Genomic DNA, 19,225 nt, shown 5'->3' on the forward strand with positions numbered 1-19,225 from the left:
ATTCTCTACCTCAGCAAGGGCTCAGCATCTTGTACCCACCTGCCTGCCCACTGCCACCTGGCAGGCCCCACCCTCCCTCATCCGTGGACCAAGGTCAGCTCAGCATGAGCCCCTGTGGCTCCCACAGGCTCTGCAGGAGGCCTGGCACAGACCCTGAAACCAGTGCCAACCTGTGTTCTATCTCTGTAACCAGCCAATAACATACACTTTTTTTTTTTTAAGTTTTTTTCTTTCTATAGGAAAGGCAGCTGTCTCCTCATTATTTTTGCAACATTACACGTACTCATGCCTGGCCGGTCTGCTAAGTGAACCTGGTCCCTGAACAAGGCAGCACCTCAAAGCTTGCTTTAATAAGAGGAGCAAGAGAAATTCACAGAGACCCTCCTGCTCAAGTGGCCTTGGCACAAGAAGAAAATTTTCCAGCCTCATACAGAACAGCACCGTTCAGGCAGCCAGTGAAAAGATGAGTTGAAAAAGAAGCTGAGCAATTGATTAGCAGGGCAGAGCTGCCGTGGAGAGGCCTCTAGGTCACCTTCTTTATAAGGTATCTAAAACTGAAATGGGGCGAGTTACCCAATTCAGGAAAGAGATCTTGTTCACTTCACAACTGATTCCAGTTTCTTCAATTGCTAAATACACAAGAGGAAAACCCCCATGGAAACTGAGGTATGTACACAAAGCTGACTGAATGGAATTTTCAGAAATAATTTTTCCCCTAAGTGATTATTAGCTAAACATTTTTCAACCAAGCTGTAAGAAAAGAAAGAAAAAAAAATCAGGGTAAATTTATTTCTTCCTACCTGGGGCTATATAGTAATTATGCAAATGGCAGGGAATTTGTCACTTTGAGTAACCATAAGTGTGTAAAATAATTTGATTAAGGAAAAGACAGTTGCTTTAGTCATCCTATTGATTTGACAAGGACTTTAAAAATGTCTCTCAGCTGCCTGCTTCTAGGTTGGATATGCAAAAAAAACCCATCTTCACAATGATGCCTCTTTAGGAAAAAAAAAACAGAAAAAGAACAAATCCAGCCATTTCACCTCAGCCATTAATTGCAAGCCCACTCAATGCTCTCAGACCAAAAAAAAAAAAAAAGTATACAGTAGTGAGATGGAACCTTGTTCACACACTCAGACTGCTGACACTGTCACCAAAACCTCAGACTTCATTTTTGCATAACTCTAGAGGGAAGTAAGATAAAGACAAACATCATACAATAATGCTTATATATGGAAACAAAAAAAAAATGATACAAATGAACTTATTTACAAAACAGAGACTTACAGTCATAGAAAACAAACTCGTGGTTCCCAAAGGGGAAAGTGGAGTAGGGTTAAATTAGGAAGTTGGGATTAACATATACGCACTACAATATACAAAAGAGATAATCAACAAGGACTTAACTGGATAGCTCAGGGAACTATACTCAATATTTATAATACTCTATCAGGGAAAAGAATCTGAACAAGAATATATATGTATAATGTATGTATAACTGAATCACTATGCTAATGCAACACTAGAAATCAACTATACTTCAACAAAAAATAAATAAAAATAACTTAATAACAACCTACAAAAAAAAAAGGGATATGCCCACCTCTGGTTCATAGGAACCTCTTGGGTGCTCTACACAGAGGCTAAATTGGCTTTTTTAAGTTTTCGTTCTGAGGAAATTCAAACCCAACAGTAACTGAGCCTCATTTATAACTGCCCAGAGGTGCCTGAGGTTTTAATTTCCTGCACACATCCTTATCAGCTCCAGTGCTCAGTAATGTGAGAATACACACGCATGTCTATAGGCAGGCCACCCCTCAGTGAATGTCTTGGAACATCTCAGTGGCTCTCCAGCAAACACCATCAAGTGCACACGACTTTGGCTCTGTGCAGTTCCCATATGCCTGTGCCTTCTCCAAACAGCCCAAGACTTAAGCAGATGTTACAGCCTTGCAAGTAGGTCAGTGCAGGCTGGAGCCATCTGAAGCAAAGACCCGAGTCGAGGAAAATTAAATTGCATTCTCTCTTCAGCACACAGTGACAATCAAACTGAACAGGTCCCTCTTCTTAGGCAGAAAAAAATATTTCATAACCAGTGGGCAGCCTAAGTAACTACAAGAGACCATCGCTGTGACTGCTGGCTTAGCTGAAGCATGATTTCCAGTTAAAACACTGGAAAGGGCAATTCATTTCAGAATCCACACCTGGCTTGGGTTGCACCCAGGTCGCTTTATCTATATCATCATCGCTATGGAGTCTAGGTATCATGGTCAGTGTCCTTCTGCACTCCTCTAGAAGGCCCCACTACTCAGGCCAAAAGTTGCGGGTCTCCTGCCCAGCTTAACAATTAGTGGCATTTCCTATAGGTCTACCTTGAGGTGGGGCAGGTTCTTGAGGGAAAACAGACATAGCCACAGACCCAGGGACACACTCAGATGGAGAGAGTGAGTCTAGCTTTTCAAAGTTGCTTCCCCAAACAGGTGATTTCCTGCTTTAGTTCTATAGTCAGGAAGCCTATACCAGTGCCAGCGAAGACAGCGGGTAATCTGTCTCTTCAGGGAGAAAAGGTAAAAATGAATGAAGCCTCCAAATATTAAAAAAAAAAAAATGGTATCTGGGAAGACAAATAAGGTAGCTACGACATGGACTCTGGGAATTAAATAGGAAATAACGTCATCGGCATAGAATCTGCAATCACCCTCCCCTCCCTGAAAGTAAGCAGTGTTGGCAGCGTCCCAAGATGTGCTCCTTCACCAGGTATCTGAAAATGCTTCATCAGAGGGGCAAGCTGATTGCCAGCATAAAGATCATATATAACACACACCTTGCACATGTACCCTGTGTGTGTGATCACCTTCAAACACAGGTTCTCAGGTTTCCTAAGAAGGCCTTGATGAATGGAGAAAGTTGCCTTTCCTGCAAACATCCTGCAATGTTTCATTCTCAAATTAGCCATAAAGAAGTCTGACATGGCTGAAGGAGCAACATCATCTCCCAAATAACAGATGAAAACTCTCAAGCAGCGGTGAAGAGCAAAACCCAGAGCAAGCTGATTCAGTCACCCCTGGCAAGCAAATTATTTATTTTCATGAGGTTCAGATGGCAAGGTGGAGCCCTGAGCACCTTATGCCTCCACTCCTGATAATTACAATGAATTCAATTTCCTAAGCCTGTCCTCTCATGGGCCTCCATCTGCTTTCTGCCAGTCACCTGTTGACTCCTGTTACCCTACCCCTCGAACCAGGCTCTTTATCAGCCCAGGCTGGAAATGCCAGGAGGTCCCCACCAGGTGGACTCAATTCCTCCTCTGCCTGCCACTCGCCTATTCTAGGATCAAAAGTCTGCCAGCCCTACCTGCAACATCCACCCCTCCACCAGCCCCCTGCTTCGTAACTTTCTAAAGGGGCTTAGACCACTCATCTGATTGAAGTCCAGCTTCATTTCTTTCCAAAACCCTTAGGTCACTGAAAGCTAAAACTAAGCCCATGCCTTCATCATTTGTGGTGTAAAACGTTCTGTTGTTTTTTTAGGTGGCAAATATTTTATTTGTAAATGGTGATCTTCTAAATCTTTGTCCACAAATTCCAAACCCCATAGTACTCTGTATACCTCAAAAAATCAATTTTTGCCAACATTAGATAATATTATATAGAACATGAATAATGCACTCTATTGAACAAAATTGGTTTGAGGCAAACTGTTGAAACTAGAGGCAGCTGTTGATCTACTGATCACCTCCTTTTAAATATAGCCCCAGTTAGGTATTACCTACTTCACATATGCTACAGTCCTGACCCACCTGTACTGTTATTATTCTGCATTTGTGTTTTAGTAATATATGTCTCGATTTTAGTATTTTTAACACTCAAATACCCTCCAAGGACACTGATACTCTGACCCCCAAGACACGGTTATCCCCTAACTCCAAATCTCCAAAGGCCACAGGTACCGTCTGCAACTATGCAGCTGAACTACAAAGTGCGTTTTATAAAACAAAAATCTAAACAGAAAAGGAAATGTGCTTTTGGCTTTAGGATTCACTAGAAGCATAAAAGTCATGGATGCAGACAGTAACAGGGATTTAAATGCAAGGAGCAAAGAAAATACATTTGATTTTCAGAAGCCCTCTAAGTGTGCCACCCCAGGAACTTGAGCTGAGTTTGAACAACCCTCTCGTAACCACATAACTGCCTTTTCGCCACACCAGAGACCAAGCCTGCGTACTTCCCTCTGATAGTAAGCCCCAAGCCTGTGAATGGTCCAGGGCACTCCGTGTCTGGCTCTCATTAACTGCACCCCAAGGCCAGGAATGAGGAATTAATGGTGCCATCAGGAAGAGTATAGCTGTATCTCCAGATATGGTTATCCAAAAGCCAAAATCTTGTCCAATTCTATCTCCATCAAACTTGGTCACTAACACTCAAAAAAGTCTGACATTTGATACCAGTTTCAGGTCAATAGCCAACTAATACCTTAACACTATACACACTGAAAAATCTTTTCCCGTTTGGTCAGAACTGTACTTGGGTCTGGAAGTGCACTCTCTCCAACCCAAGTTGGGAACACCTGCGCGGGGCAGGAGGCATCGGTAAAGTAGGTATTTGACAGTGCTGAGTCATTACAAGCTGTTTCCTCTGAAATGCACCCCTGGCTATTTCAGCATTAATATCCCCCTTTCGGAAGGCAAATGAAAGCAGTGTATATTGTGCACAATAATACAATACCCCCTTGTGAACCAGTTGGGGTAGGGGTAATTTAGGTCCAGGAATGGGTAGCAAAAACTACACAAACTCAGTTGCTCTCAAGGTACTATAACTTCATCCCAGACGCTGAGAGATGGCTATTAAGAAATGGAGTGGGAATATTCCCCCCGCCCCCGCCGCAGCTCCGGCTCGGATCGGGGCCACATTCGGACGCATTTTACTCTAAACTGTTAAATCCCTCCGTAATTGGCGAATGGAGAGCGCCTGGAGAAAATGATGCATAATGGATTTGTTCGCCAGGCGGATGGAACGGAGAGTAGAGGACGCAGGATGCTAAGGGGCTTTTCTTTCTACGTACAGGTCACCTGAAAACCGCGAAGCCTTCCTCTCCAGGAGAGCTCCTGAACTCACCCTCTGGCTGTGCTTTCAAGAAGGGAGAAGAACGGCTTCACACCCACCTGCCCGCCGCCTCTCCTGCCCGGTCCCCCCCTCCCCAGCCTCCGCCAGCCGCGCGAGCAGCTGCCGGCATCCCCGGTCCCGCCGGCTCCCCGTTCGCTCAGCAGCCGGAGCCGGCAGCTCCCCCGGCGGCCGCCTCTGCACCACTCGCCAACCTCCACACCGGGCGGAGGTCATGCCCGCCTGCCCCCGGCGCCCGGGCTGCCCCTCCTCGCATCAGCCGAACACCCGGGAGCTGGGCTGGGGAAGGGGCCCCACGGCGGAGTTGGCACGGGGACTCACCAGGTAGGCGCCCACCGTGCCCTGCGCTAGCATCAGGGCGCACTCGGACACCAGGAAGATCTTGATGTTGGAGAAGCAGGACACCTTCTTTTTCTTCTTCTTGTTCCTCTGCGCCTCGTCCCCTTGCAGCTCGCCGCTCCGGCCGCCGCCCGACGAGCCGCCCGGCTTCTTCCCCTGCATCCTTCCCCCGGCCGCCGCTGCCGCTACCGCCGCCGCCGCTTTCCCGCTCGCCCCGGGAGTCGGGGCCGCTGCCGGGCGGGGGTGCGCGCGGCGAGGCTGCGTGCTGTCTCCGCCCCGGGCCCGCGGCAACCGCCCCCGTCCTGCCGGGGCTGGAAAGGTGGAAGGCAAGGCTCCTCGCAGCCGCAGCCGCCGCCGCCGTCGCCGCCGCTGCCGCGCTCGCCCCCTTCCTCCTCCTCCGCCCTCCCCCCCGCCTCCTCCTCCGACTCAGGCTGTGCCAATCACAGGGGCTCCTCGCGCCGCCCGCCGCCGCCGCCTCGCCGCCCGCGGACGCCCGCCACTGCCATCGCCTGCTTCCCGTCGCCGGCGGGCCGCGCCTGCCCTCGCTTCCCCTGCTTCTGCCGCGAGGCCCGGGCCTCGATCGCCGCTCTACGCCTCCGCCGCGCAGCTCCCTGCTGCCTGTGCGTCCTCGGGGAGGTGTGAGAGTACCGGACCGGGGCGCCAAGCGCGGCCGCGCGGCCGAGGTTGGGAGGGTCCCGGTGCCCAAAGGACGTGGGAGAGGGGGAGTCCTTGTGGAGTAAGGGAGGAGGTGCCCCAGCGGGAGGAAGGCAATGCCCGACCCCCAGATGGCGCTGCGGGGCCCGGGGCGCCGCCGTAGACACCGGATGGTACTGCAGGAGGAACTCAGGGCGCCGAGACGGGGTGCGGAGGCGCCCCCCTAGGGCGGGGACGTAGAGTTCGGGCAACAGGACTCTAGACCGGAGAAGAGGGGTGGTTTCTAGGAAGAAAGATAAGATCGAGTACCCAAGAAAAGGTTGGGGCGCATCCTTCACCTCCGCCCGGGTATTTCGGGGACACACACATGTTGCACTTTGGGGCTTGGGGAGGTGACAGAGGTCAGAGCTGTTGAGGCATCTGCGGCCTACCGGTCTCTGCTTCTGCTCTCCTGGGCCACTGGGTGTACCTCATGAGCCGGAGACCCAAAGGAGAGAAAAGAACCAAACCACAGCAAAAGGGAAGTTCCGTTAATCCTTCGGGAGCCTCTCAGACTATCTGTGGCCTCCAGCCAGTGTTTAGGTGGCTGCAGGGTCGCAGTGACCCCAGCGGAGCGCCTGGAGCCCATCCTCAAGAATGATGGAGCAGCGATGCTGGAGCCAGGCAGAGGTGATAAGCCACAGGCCTGCCTTTGTCCCCACCCCTTCCCTATCTTTGTGGTTCAGGCCACCTTCCTTGGCCGATTTTTTTTTTTTTTTTTTTTTTTTTTTTTTTTTTTTTTTTTTTTTTTTTTTGGCCTGCAATGGCCCTAGATCGGCTGTAGCCCCCACGCCACCGCCTGCCTCCCCTCATCCGGCGCCTGGCAGGCCCCCCCCCATGGCCTCGACGACCCGCCCAGGCAGCAGCTGCTCTTTCTAATCATTACCAGGAGTTTGGGCCACAAGGCACGACCAGTAGGACCGATAGTCCTCAGACAGCTTTTGGAAGTTCAGAGGAGACTGGAAAGGACTGGACAAGTACCCAAGAAGTACTCAGCATCTTCCACCTGGACTACTGGGGGCTCAACCAATCATTTGAAAAGCCTTTTCTTAATCGTTTCAAAGAAAATGACCCACTCTCCTAGGCTCCTGAGTACCAAAGCCGGTTTAAATATGAAACTGAATGGTAATTAACACTTTCATAATTTTTACTTACTCCCAAAGAACTTGAATGAGAGCGGATGGTGTAATGGTGGGGGTTTTGTCTTGCTATACTATTTAAATCCTTCTGTGGTTCCAGACATGATCTCACCTAGGCTTGATGTCCCTTTCAGGTGCTCTCCTCCCCTTGTCTGGGCTGTTGCCTAGCCTAAGTGGCTCCCACCACAGAGGTCTTTTTCCATTTTCCCCAATTCCTGTCATTATTGGCTGTACAATTCCCCAAGAATCTGTCCCCTTACTGCAGCTACTCACTTACTCCCTACACTATCCCTGTCACTAATAGCCAGCTTTTCTACAGAATCTTTCCCCTCATCCCCTTGGCACTCTCCATCACTCTGGCATCATATGTACCTCGTCACTTTTTCCTGAGAAGATCCTTGAGGTTCCAGTTCTTTTCCCTGCCACCCCTGCCTACTGTGAGCTACAAAGCTGAGCTGAGACATTTAACTTGTTTCCGAACCCACAATCCTGTCGCTATTGAAATGGCATTCAAAGTGTGAGTATATTCTTCAAATCTCATTTACATACTTTACAATAACAAGAGTTAACATTTATTGTGTGCTAACTCTGGCCAGGCACCCTTTGTTTTAAGTGCTTTGCCCACGTTTTCAATTTAACTTGCACAACCCTTTTCTAAAGTAGGTACTATTATATCGGCCCTGTCTTGGAAATAAAACAGGCCCAGAAATGTTAAGGAAACTTACCAATGTCTCATGTGTCTAATAAATGGCAAGGCTGGCTTTTGAAACAAAGGTATTTGCTATCATAGTCCCAGTACTGAACTCCCTATATATTATCTCGTTTATCACCCATGGCATCTGTCTCTTGGGGAGGGCGGGATTCATATTGTTCCTGTTTTATAAATGGAGACACGGAATTGTGGAGTGACTAGTTCAGGGTCACACAGCTGAAAAGGGACAGGACTTGAATCCAAGTTCAGCTCTCTTTGTCTCTACTACCTTGCCTTGGGTACAATCCAAAAGGGGCGCAGGCTTTTATCAGCTTTGACCATTTATTTTACATACTACTTAGCTGTCTTTAGAGAAATCAAGCACTTTTGCTATCAGGGGATTCTGGATTAGGATTATAGATTTTTTTTCCCCTATGATTAATGGTGAGCAGCCATGTAAATAATCTAGTGCCTGAAGCTAAAAATAATCAAAGTCTGCCAGAAGGAAATCAGGTGTCAGCCTCATGACAGAAAGAAGGAATTTAAGATGTTCAATTTCTCTTTCTTCTCCATCATCCTTTGTTTACCTGCAGATCAGGGTTCCAGGAATAATGAGGTGGGTTTTATGAGCAGCAGGTGCTCCACTTGGCTCCTCTCCTGGGCAGACAGGGAGCAGCAGAAAAATAGTAACTGTCTTCATCTCTATATAGTATGTGACTGCTGGATAGAGTTTTCTGATGTCCTGTATCTCACTCAGATCTCACAACAGGGAGAGCAGATTTTATTAGCCTTGTTTCACTCAAAAGAAAGAGCAACAAGGAGTTCCCGCTGTGGCACATGGGTTAAGAATCTGCAGGAGTTCCCATTGTGGCTTAGAGGGTTAAGGAGCTGATGTCTTTGTGAGACTGTGGGTTCAATCCCTGAACTTGATCAGTGGGTTAAGGATCTGTGTTGCCACAAGTTGCAGTGGAGTCTACAGATGTGGCTCAGATCTGGTGTTTCTGTAGCTGTGGCATAGGCCTGCAGCTGCAGCTCTGATTCCATCCCTAGCCCAGGGACTTCCATATGCTGCAGGTGTGGCCTTAAAAAGAAAAAATAAAGAATCTGGCTGTAGCAGCTTGGGTTGCTGAAGAGGCATGGAGTTCCATCCCCAGCCCTCACAATGGATTAAAGGATCCAGCGTCTTGCCACTGCAGTGTAGGTCATAGCTGCCACTTGGATTCAATCCCTGGTCCAGGAGTTTCCATATGCCACAGATGCAGCCATCAAAATTTTTAAAAAGAAGAAAAAAGGAAGAGCAACAAGTGGCTTTTTGGAGCTCACACCTAGCTAATGGCAGGACTTGTATTTTCCTGCATTTTCCATCCCAAATTGGTGAAGCTACAAAGAGGAAGGAGGAGATTAAGGGAGTTTGTAGGCCTCCCATAATGTGCTGTGCCCCCTCCAGCCAGCCTCTGGATGAACAGTTGACCATCACACTATGAGCAAGGCAAACAGACTTAAACCCCACCCACCAACTGGGTGACCTTGAATGTTCCTTTGGGGAAATGATATAGCCACCATCTCTAGGCTGGAGCCTTTTTCATTCATCTATCCCCACGGTGGTGGATGATGGATTTAGAACTGGTCAGTATGAATGACCATAGAACCTTGTGATTATTTTTGACCTCCCAACTACTTTTCTGGGTTAGGTGACTTTTCTAAGTTACATGAAAATATTGCTAGCTGAGGCTCTGGTTCCATGAGTTTTTACTTTACTGACTACTAGAGGTATTCTAAACATCGAGATGGCATATACTCTAGAAATCTGATCTAGGGAAACCTAAAGAAGATTGGGTAACATGGGAGATGAACTGGCTTTTGATTCCTAAAATGTTAATAAGCTGTATGTATGTGCTTAGTGATTAGGATTTGGAGAGCTTCTCCGCTTTAGAAAGGACCATCAATTCATTTATGTAGGAGAGAAGTGGGTTAACTTCGTGGGCCTGGGGAAAAAAATGACAATATCTTCCACTGTTACTGGGCTGTAGCAAGATTTCACAGCAAGCAGCCTCAGTGTAATTCAACACAATGAGAAACTGTTGTTCAAGTAATTCACATGAACCATCTTTTGCCAGCTTCAATTTTGTTCATAGGCAAATACAAAGTTGAAAAATAAATGCAAAGAATGATTTCTGATTGTCACTGGGATGGAAAATAGATGCTTAGATTCTCACCTAAGGATGGATTTCTTTTTTTTTTTAAGAAAATACACCAATCATATGTTGTGTCCAACCAAGGATAGAATTGGTTTGAGGCCAACTTCCTTTGGTTTGAAACTAATATTTGGACTGAGATGAAGCTTATTTTCTCTTCCACAGGGTTTTTCTCTCCCAAGCCCTACTTTCCAATTAGTCTGATCCATATGCTTTTAAACCATATAGCCTGTGTTTGCAGCTTACTGTATCCATAGTTCTATATTTTTAATTATAGCTCTTAATTTGAATATATCCTAAAACTCAGGAAAGAAGTGAAAAGGAGAAACATCAGTGTAGATGCAATTTTAAAAAGGGTGAATCTAAAATCCAAGTGGAGAAATAGAATCAGATTTGGAATCCATTAATCAAATTTGGATTAAGGATCAGAAAAATATGAAAAAGAATATACATAGCTGAATCACTTTGCTGTATAGCAGAAATTAACACAACATTTTAAGTCAACCATACTTCAATAAAATTAAAAACAAAAACAGGGAGTTGCTGTTGTGGCTCAGCAGTAATGAACCCAACTAGTGTCCATGAGGATGCAGGTTCAATCCCTGTCCTTGCTCAGTGGGTTAGGGATCTGGCATTGCCGTGAGCTGTGGTGTAGGTCGCAGATGCGGCTTCGATCTTGCGTTGCTGTGGCTCTGGCGTAGGCTGGCCGCTACAGCTCTGATTCGACCCCTAGAGGGAACCTCCATATGCGTGGGAGCGGCCCAAGAAATGGCAAAAAGACAAAAAATAAAATAAAATAATAATAATAATAAAAACATAATGGTTACAGACAGCAACTGTTGGCAAATGAAATAAGCCAGTGCTGAAAATGTTTTGAAGGCCCCACAGCATCTCCAGCCAAGGAAGTATGAAATTAGAAGCTAATATTATGTCAAACTTTAGGGAGTTCCCTTGTGGTGTAAGGCGTTAAGAATCCATTGTTACTGCAGCAGCTTGGGTTGTTGCTATGGCATGGGTTCAGTTCCTGGCCTGGGAACTTCCACATGCTGATATGGTGGCCAGGAGGCAGGGGAAGATTTTCATGTGCTCCAAGCCTGACAGAAAGTGGCCACAGCTGCCCGCCTACCTGAGGGGCTAGAGGCTCCAGGACCTGTACCCTTGGCAGACCTGGTATAGGTACAAGTGAATTAATGCTCCAGCTCATCTAAGAGATGAAGTGTTCCTGGAGAGCACATATAAAGACCATGACAGAAAATCCATAAGATGCAGCAGGCCACTGACCCTCAATCAAGACTATGAGGAATAGAGAAATCATAGACAAAAGAGAGAGAAGAGGAACATCCCTGCTCAGATTAGGGTCCTCCCATACCCCATCTTCCTCACTCTAATGCCTTTCCGGCTCCTGCAGGCACTCTCCTCCCCTACGGAATGATGGAAAGGAAGGCTGAGGGCGTGACACACTGAACAAGAAGGCTGGCCAGTCTCCCACTGCTTGTGACAGGCTCAGAGTGGTCTGTAACTCATACTGGAAAGAGAACGAACGAGGGAAAACACAAGGAAAAGGAACCCTTCCCCACCAGATGCTTCAGAATCTAACTGAATTTGAAAAGGAAGCTGACAGATAAGAACTGGATTTACATAAATCAAAACTAAAGTTTTGGAATTGAAATCCGATTTTGAAGATCAAAAGTGAAATTGCAGAAAACCCAAACAAATGATATGGAATCAGGCTAGAAAATTCTCTATCAATGTAGAGAAAAGAAAATCAGATGAGAGAAAAGATGGCAACTTGGTAGATCAAAATAAAAGCAATATATGGATAAGAAGGATGCCATCAAAGAAGATATAACCAGAATAAAATTACGTTGCTGCAGTTTTGAAGAAAAACAATGGAAGAAAACTTTCAAGCTGAAAAAAGAAGTTGAATGCACAATTTAAAATAGCATACCAGGAGTTCCTGTTGTGGCTCAGTGGGTTAAGAACCTGGCTAGTATCCATGAGGATGCAAGTTCAATCTCTGGTCTTGCTCAGTGGGTTAAGGATTCTGCAGTGCAGCAAGCTGTGGTGTAGGTCACAGATGCAGCTCAGATCTGACATGGCTGTGGCATAGCAGCTGCAACTGCAGCTCCAGTTCAACCCTAGCTTGGGAACTTCCCTATACCACAGAGGCAGCCTAAAATAGAAAAACAAACAAACAAACAAAAAGATAAATAAAACAGTGAACCATTTCCAGGCAAAATTAATGAAGATGCACAATTCAATATATTCTAGAAAATTTCTTTGGATATAAAGGCTTTTTAAAAATTCTATAAATATCCAGACAAAACATTAAAGTCACTTATCATCAAATGAAAACAGGCTGATTTGAGAAAGCATCACAAGAGTGGATGCCAAATGATAATGGCAAAGTCTAAATGGTAAAAAGAGAAAATGCTTATGATTCAAGCTGAATGTTGTTAATTTGCAAAGAAAACAAAAAAGACATTCTAGTATTCTAATAAGGGGCTTGAAAAAGATACCACCCAGGCACTTTTCTTGAAAAATTTATGGAAAGATGGGTTCAAATGAACATATTAATTAAAGACAAAAACTCAAGAATAGCAAAAGTGGGTTCAAAAACATTGTGACAGTCCCCACTAAACCTACAGAATTAAGTTAAAAAAAAAAAGGTTGTAAATAGAGTACCAGCCAGATGGAAAGTTTTTGTTGTTATTATTTCTTAAAATAACTGAAAATAAAACTAATAATAAATAGGTTTATAATTCCAAATGATATTGGCAAAGAATGGGGAAAGAAGGGTAAGTGAGGAATTAGAAGGGCACTAAATTTCTCATCTTCCAAAAAAGGAATCAAGTTATTATATATTAATGAATTGGATAATTAGAGAAGCTAGCGTTCAAGTGTGATTTTGAAAAACCCAATTAGAAGAATTCAAATATATATATATATAGTTTTTTTTGTTGTTGTTGTAGTCTTTTTGTCTTTTCTAGGGCCACACCTGCAGCATATGGAGGTTCCCAGGCTAGGGGTCGAATCAGAGCTGTAGCTGCCAAGCCTACGCCAGAGCCACAGCAACTCGGGATCCGAGCCACATCTTCGACACACACCACAGCTCACGGCAACGCCGGATCCTTAACCCACTGAGGAAGGCCAGGGATCAAACCTGCAACCTCATGGTTCCTAGTCGGATTCATTAACCACTGCGCCATGACAGGAACTCCTTGAATATATACAGCTTTTGTAAAAATGGGGAAAATAAGCACCAAGAAAAAAATGTAATAGTGGGAAGGAAAGAGAATATTACAGTGGTTCAAATCATGGGCTTTCTAGTCAGGGAAAACTGGGTCTTGAAAGAGGTTCTGGCACTTGCTAATACTGGTCTGGAAAATGTCTTACCTACTCAGACCTTCTCTTTTCCTGACTGTAAAACTGGAATAACATGTACTTCACAGGGTAGTTGTGGAGATTAAAGGAAATCTTTATCTAAAGAAATTAGTTCAATGCTTGGCCTAAGCATGAATCAATAGATGAGTTGTTGTTGCATACTGGTGTTGCCTTCATTTCTGCTTTCATTATCACTTACAGTAAATGATTGAGAATAGTCTCCCTGGTGCCCCTCCTTAGAGATGCTCTCCTGGCCCTGTTTCCTGAGCCCACTCTTCAGTTGTGTCTGCTCTTTTAAAATTCTTTGATTTAGATCCTGTTCTAGATTTCTGACCAATTGCACAAACTTGACATTGAGAATGTTCCTTCTCTGCAAGATGAACTTGCCCTTGACCAAGTGTGAGCATATCCTTGTTTCCTGCCTGCAGCTGTTTCCATATCAATGTTCTTACTTAGTTCCTCTGAAAGCTGCCTGAGCAAAAGTCCCAGATATCCCAGAATGAGAGGATGGACAGTTATAACAAATTTAAACGATTTAACCTCCTAAGACTTCAGGATTGTGTTGAGAAAGATCCAACTGCATTCTAATCATAAGAAACATCCAAAACAAAAGCACACAAGCAGATTAAAAATAAAAGAATGAGGCGTTCCCGTCGTGGCTCAGTGGTTAACAAATCCGACTAGGAACCATGAGGTTGCAGGTTCCATCCCTGTCCTCGCTTAGTGGGTTAAGGATCCGACGTTGCCATGAGCTGTGGTGTAGGTCCCAGACGCAGCTTGGATCCCGCGTTGCTGTGGCTCTGGCGTAGGCTGGCGGCTACAGCTCCGATTGGACCCCCTAGCCTGGGAACCTCATATGCTGCAGAAGCAGCCCTAGAAAAGGCAAAAAGACAAAAAAAAATAAAAAAATAAAAAAAAGAAAGAATGAATACTTACCAGGAAAAGCATAAAGAAAAAGTGAAGGTATTATTATAAAATTCATACAAGAATGGGTACAAGGACAAAAAATATCAAATGAGTCAAAGAATGCATAAAAATATGCAGTCTTCAATGATGATATCAAAGGAATATGTATTTTATGCATCAAATATATAAAGCAAAGATGTATAAGAAGAAATGGACAGAACACAATTATTTCATTCAAAGACCAGAGTCATTTTACAGAATAACTATTCTTTGAAAAACAAGTAGACAAAGTAGCTACATTTCAAAGGATTTGTACTATAAATATTTAAAATGTATTTAAAACAAATCTAAGGAAAAAAGATTTTCTAAAGTATATAAAATGAACAAATTTTTAAAAATAAAAGTAGTAAAGTTGATACACAAATTTGAGAACTGCTTTTTTACACTTGGGAATGTGTGAAAAGTAAAGAGAGAAAATTTAAAAGTAGAAAAGAAAAATAAAAACAAGAATTTAAAAACAAAAAATATTATTTAAAAGCACTATATTAATAAATTTGATAAACTGAATAAATGATTATTTTCATGGCAAATTTTACATGACCCTAAGACCTCTAAAGATGTCTCACTGTCTAAAAATTTCTATTGTCATAACTTTCAGATTTTTCACAAAGAGGTAATTTCATGTTTTATGATTTGTCCAAATGTAAAAACAAAAGCTGAAAATATAGGGATTCATTTTATGAAGTCAATGTAACACTAATATAAAACTGACAAAGATAGCACAATGAAAGGACAGTAAAGACTATTATGATTTTGGAGTTCCCCTCGTGGCTCAGTGGTTAACGAATCCGACTAGGAATCATGAGGTTGCGGGTTCTATCCCTGGCCTTGCTCAGTGGGTTAAGGATCCGGTGTTGCTGTGAGCGGTGTTGTAGGCCAGCGGCTACAGCTTCGATTCGACCCCTAGCCTGGGAACCTCCATATGCTGCAGAAGCGGCCCTAGAAAAGACACACAAAAAAAAAAGACTATTATGATTTTGAAATGATGTGTTAAATATTCAATGACATGATGGAAACCAAAAATAAGCAATATTATCTTTCTTAATGACGTAGCAATCCTAAAGTTCACATAGAGGAATAACAAGTAAAACAAATTAAGAACATATTAACATAGGAAAAACTGTGCAATTAGATTAAGGAGGAATGTTTTACTAGGAATTAAAATATATTGCAAGCAACATCAAACAAAGCAGTATGGTACTGGTTCAAAGAACTGGCAGACAGATTGATGGAATACAGCTGTCAGCCTTGAAATAGACTACAGTATATATTCCAGCTTAATAAAGTAAGCACAACAAAAAATGGAAGAGGTTATTCTATCAAATAGTGGAGAAAATTGATTAACTCAAATTATAGCCTCACCATGCAACAGCCCAAAACAAAAATAACAATAAAAATAGGTGGATTAAAGAATCATACATAGACAAAAATATCAACAAATAATCATTATCAGATATCTGAAGCAGGAAAGACATTCTAAGCATAAAAGCAATGCAAGTACTTACAAAAGAAAAGTTAAACAGATTTTACTATTACACAATTAGAACTCCTCTACATCAAGGCACTTTGTTCTCAACAATAAGATCACAACTTGAGAAAAGAAATTTAGCAATAGGGAAAAAGGATAATATGAAAACATGAAGCACTCTAACAAATCAATAAATAAAACTCTAATACTCCAAAAGAAAAGTGGGCAGAGGATCCACACAGAAAATGTAAGGCAGTACAAAAGCCAATATACATATAAAAATGTTCATGTTCATGACTAATCAAATAAATACTAATTAGAACAAATACAAGGTAGACATTTTATTCACCCACTAAAATGGGTGAATGGGTAGCAAAAATGGTGGTAAGAATTTGAAATTATAATCCTGATCCATTAAAAAAAAAAACGCAGAGTTCCTGTCGTGGCACAGCAGAAATGAATCCAGCTAGGAACCATAAGTTTGCCAGTTCAATCCCTGGCCTTGCTCAGTGGGTTAAGGATCCAGCATTGCCAGAAGCTGTGGTGTAGGTCGCAGACACAGCTCAGATCTGGCATTGCTGTGGCTCTGGCCTAGGCCGGCAGCAACAGCTCCAATTAGACCCCTAGCCTGGGAGCCTCCATGTACCATGGGTGCAACCCTATAAAGACAAAATACCAAAAAAAAAAAAAAGCATCAAGATTATAATTTTTAAAACAATTCACCAATATTTAAAAAATGCATATACACTCCATTATTTCTGGACCCAAATTGCCTCATTTAATGGGCAAACACCAGCAAACTGACATTTCTTATGCTCTCTATTCCAGTTCAAAGGCATAAAATGAAACCCAGGCTGCTGCCAAAACAAAACTCCATCCTGGTAAGGTTATTTGAATAAGAGATCATATATAAGCCCCTCTATGATCTCTACTTTCTAGCTTCTCTCTCTAAGCCGGTGTTCTGCAACCCCTCTTCCTCACTGTAATTGTGAGAGGGTGTCTGGCACAGACTGCAAGGGGGTGGTGGCCCCCATTCCCCACCTAACCCATGGAGGTAGGCTGAGCAAACTCTTGTGGAGCTCCAGATCCCTTGACCAAAAGGAGTCACCAGTCAAGGAGGATCCTCCTTATAAAAAATGTAAGAACACCTGGATTTCCAGAAGACAATATATTAACCAAGCTGAAATGGGGAAAAGGTGCTCCAGTCCTTTCAATGTTGTCATTAAGGAGACCATTCAGAGACCACATATTTCTTCCTAGATTAAAATGTGCTGGAAGTCAATGGCTGAAAATTGTAGGGTCAGATATAGAACTGGTGGCAGAGGAAAAGTGGACTAAGGGAAATGTGGTATCCTCCAAAACTGAGTCCTAAACAGAAGAGTCTTCCCGATGAGTATAGCCAAGCCTGTCTTTGAATAGCAGAAAATCAACATCTCAGCATCCAAAATAATTACTCCTCAGGGGCAAGAAACACTTAGGGACATTTCCCAGGAGCCAAGAAGTCATCTGGGGTGAGATTGGAAATCTGTGTGATAAGGACCATGAGGAACAAAGACCAAGTCCTCAGAGTCTTTGAATGTCCATGCAGCTCAATGACAAGCATAAAAGCCGATAGCATGGCTGGAACTATGAAAGAAACGAGGTTCATGCTGAGGTCATTTGTTGCAGCAATATATTAGAAAGTCTTAGAGGTCATCAATAAAACCTCATGGTACAAGATGAGTCAAATACAGTGACTTAATTATGTTAATAATATTAGAAAAAAAAATCAATGTGGACTTAATGATGTTAAAAAGCATTATTTTTCCTACTAGAAGTATCTCAACAGTAGTGTAGTTTTTTCCACCGCCTATTCTCACATAAACTCTTAAATGTCCAGATTTGGATCTCTAATATTTTACTAGATGAAATTAGCACTCCTGGCTCACGTGTGTGCGCGCGCGCACACACACACACACACACACACACACACACACACTAGAATGGGCTTTGAATACCATATGTTACCAGAAAGCAGAGATACAGAGGACTATATTGAAAAGACAAAAGAGCTAGCTTAGAGGTCTCCCACTGACCAAATTGGTTATTTAAACATCAGAAAAGGGTATAGTAATTGTGATTATTTGAAATATGATGAGTTTGCGAAAGGCCATAACTTCATAATGATGTTAAGAAAAAAGTTGATATGAAGTATACCACAGGTAATTAGGATGAACATAGAAGTTTGGCTATAAAGGGACCTGTTTAATTTTTTATTAATTTTAATGAGAGGAGGTTAACATAAATTGGTATTGGTGTTTCTTCTATTAACTTTACTTGCTTTTAAATGGAGATGTGAAATTCACACCTGTCTGCATAAGTAGAAAAGGAGAAATACAGAGAACTGTGAATTACCAAATTGCTTTGGGAAAATATACAGAACCAAGAACAGGAGGGACTTATTGGCACCAGTGCTCACAGACAGTAACTATGCAGAAAAGTTTCAAACTGTGTTCCAGTATGACTCAAAAAGGCCAAATGTCTTGAAAAAGAGTGCTCATTGCACAGCCTCAATGCTACCTTTCTTGGGAGACAAAAACCTCTAGATGGCTCCATGAATTACAGAGAGACACTAGTATGGCATCCATATATTTTAAATTATACCAAGAGACTAGGTTATTACAATGACAGGACAATGAGCTCTATCATGCTGGCCAAGAAAGACTTCAGCATTTGATGGGGAAATTCCAGGCTACTAGAAACTAAAATCCGTGAGAAAAGCATGAACCTAATTTTTTTTCTTAATTTAATATAAAAAGAAAAGATTACCTCCAAATGAAAGTTGCAGCCTGATGTCCATAGCTTTAGTTTGAATAGACTTAGTTGAAATAACCTGGGTTTATGCCATCATCAAGAATCAATTGGTTAACTGGATCCTGTAATCTTGGCTGTCTGAATTGATATTCATTTTCTCTTTGGTTTAGGTAAGAATACTATAACTTTGGGAAGGTTTTTAATTAAGAACTGCTATAATTTTAGAATGTATAGAAGGGTATTATCATAATAAAGAAATGTAGGGAACAAACTGGTTATCAGTGGGGAACAAGGAAGGGGAAGGGACAAGACAGGGGTACGGAATTGATGCAAAAACTACTATGTATAAAATAAATAAGCTACAGGGATATATTGAACAGCACAGGGAATATAGCCAATACTTTTAAATAACTTTAAATGGAGTATAATTAATAATA

At 43.0% G+C, this 19,225-nt stretch overlaps 1 protein-coding gene across 3 annotated transcripts in view; it reads right to left on the bottom strand.

Moving 5' to 3' along the window:
• The window catches only part of SLCO3A1 (solute carrier organic anion transporter family member 3A1), a 325,398-nt gene extending 319,570 nt beyond the window's left edge, over positions 1–5,828 (bottom strand). Inside the window, exon 1 of one of the 3 annotated variants that reach the window (XM_021099372.1) lies at positions 5,442–5,823. In XM_021099372.1, the coding sequence (XP_020955031.1) occupies positions 5,442–5,621 (180 nt within the window). In that variant the 5' untranslated portion in view covers positions 5,622–5,823. Of the gene's footprint in view, positions 1–5,441 lie in introns of all 3 variants that reach the window. The other 2 variants (XM_001924347.5, XM_005666296.3) reach the window with 2 other exon arrangements.

This window comes from Sus scrofa, chromosome 7 (genome assembly GCF_000003025.6).
Source record: "Sus scrofa isolate TJ Tabasco breed Duroc chromosome 7, Sscrofa11.1, whole genome shotgun sequence".
NCBI classification, from domain to species: Eukaryota; Metazoa; Chordata; class Mammalia; order Artiodactyla; family Suidae; genus Sus; species Sus scrofa.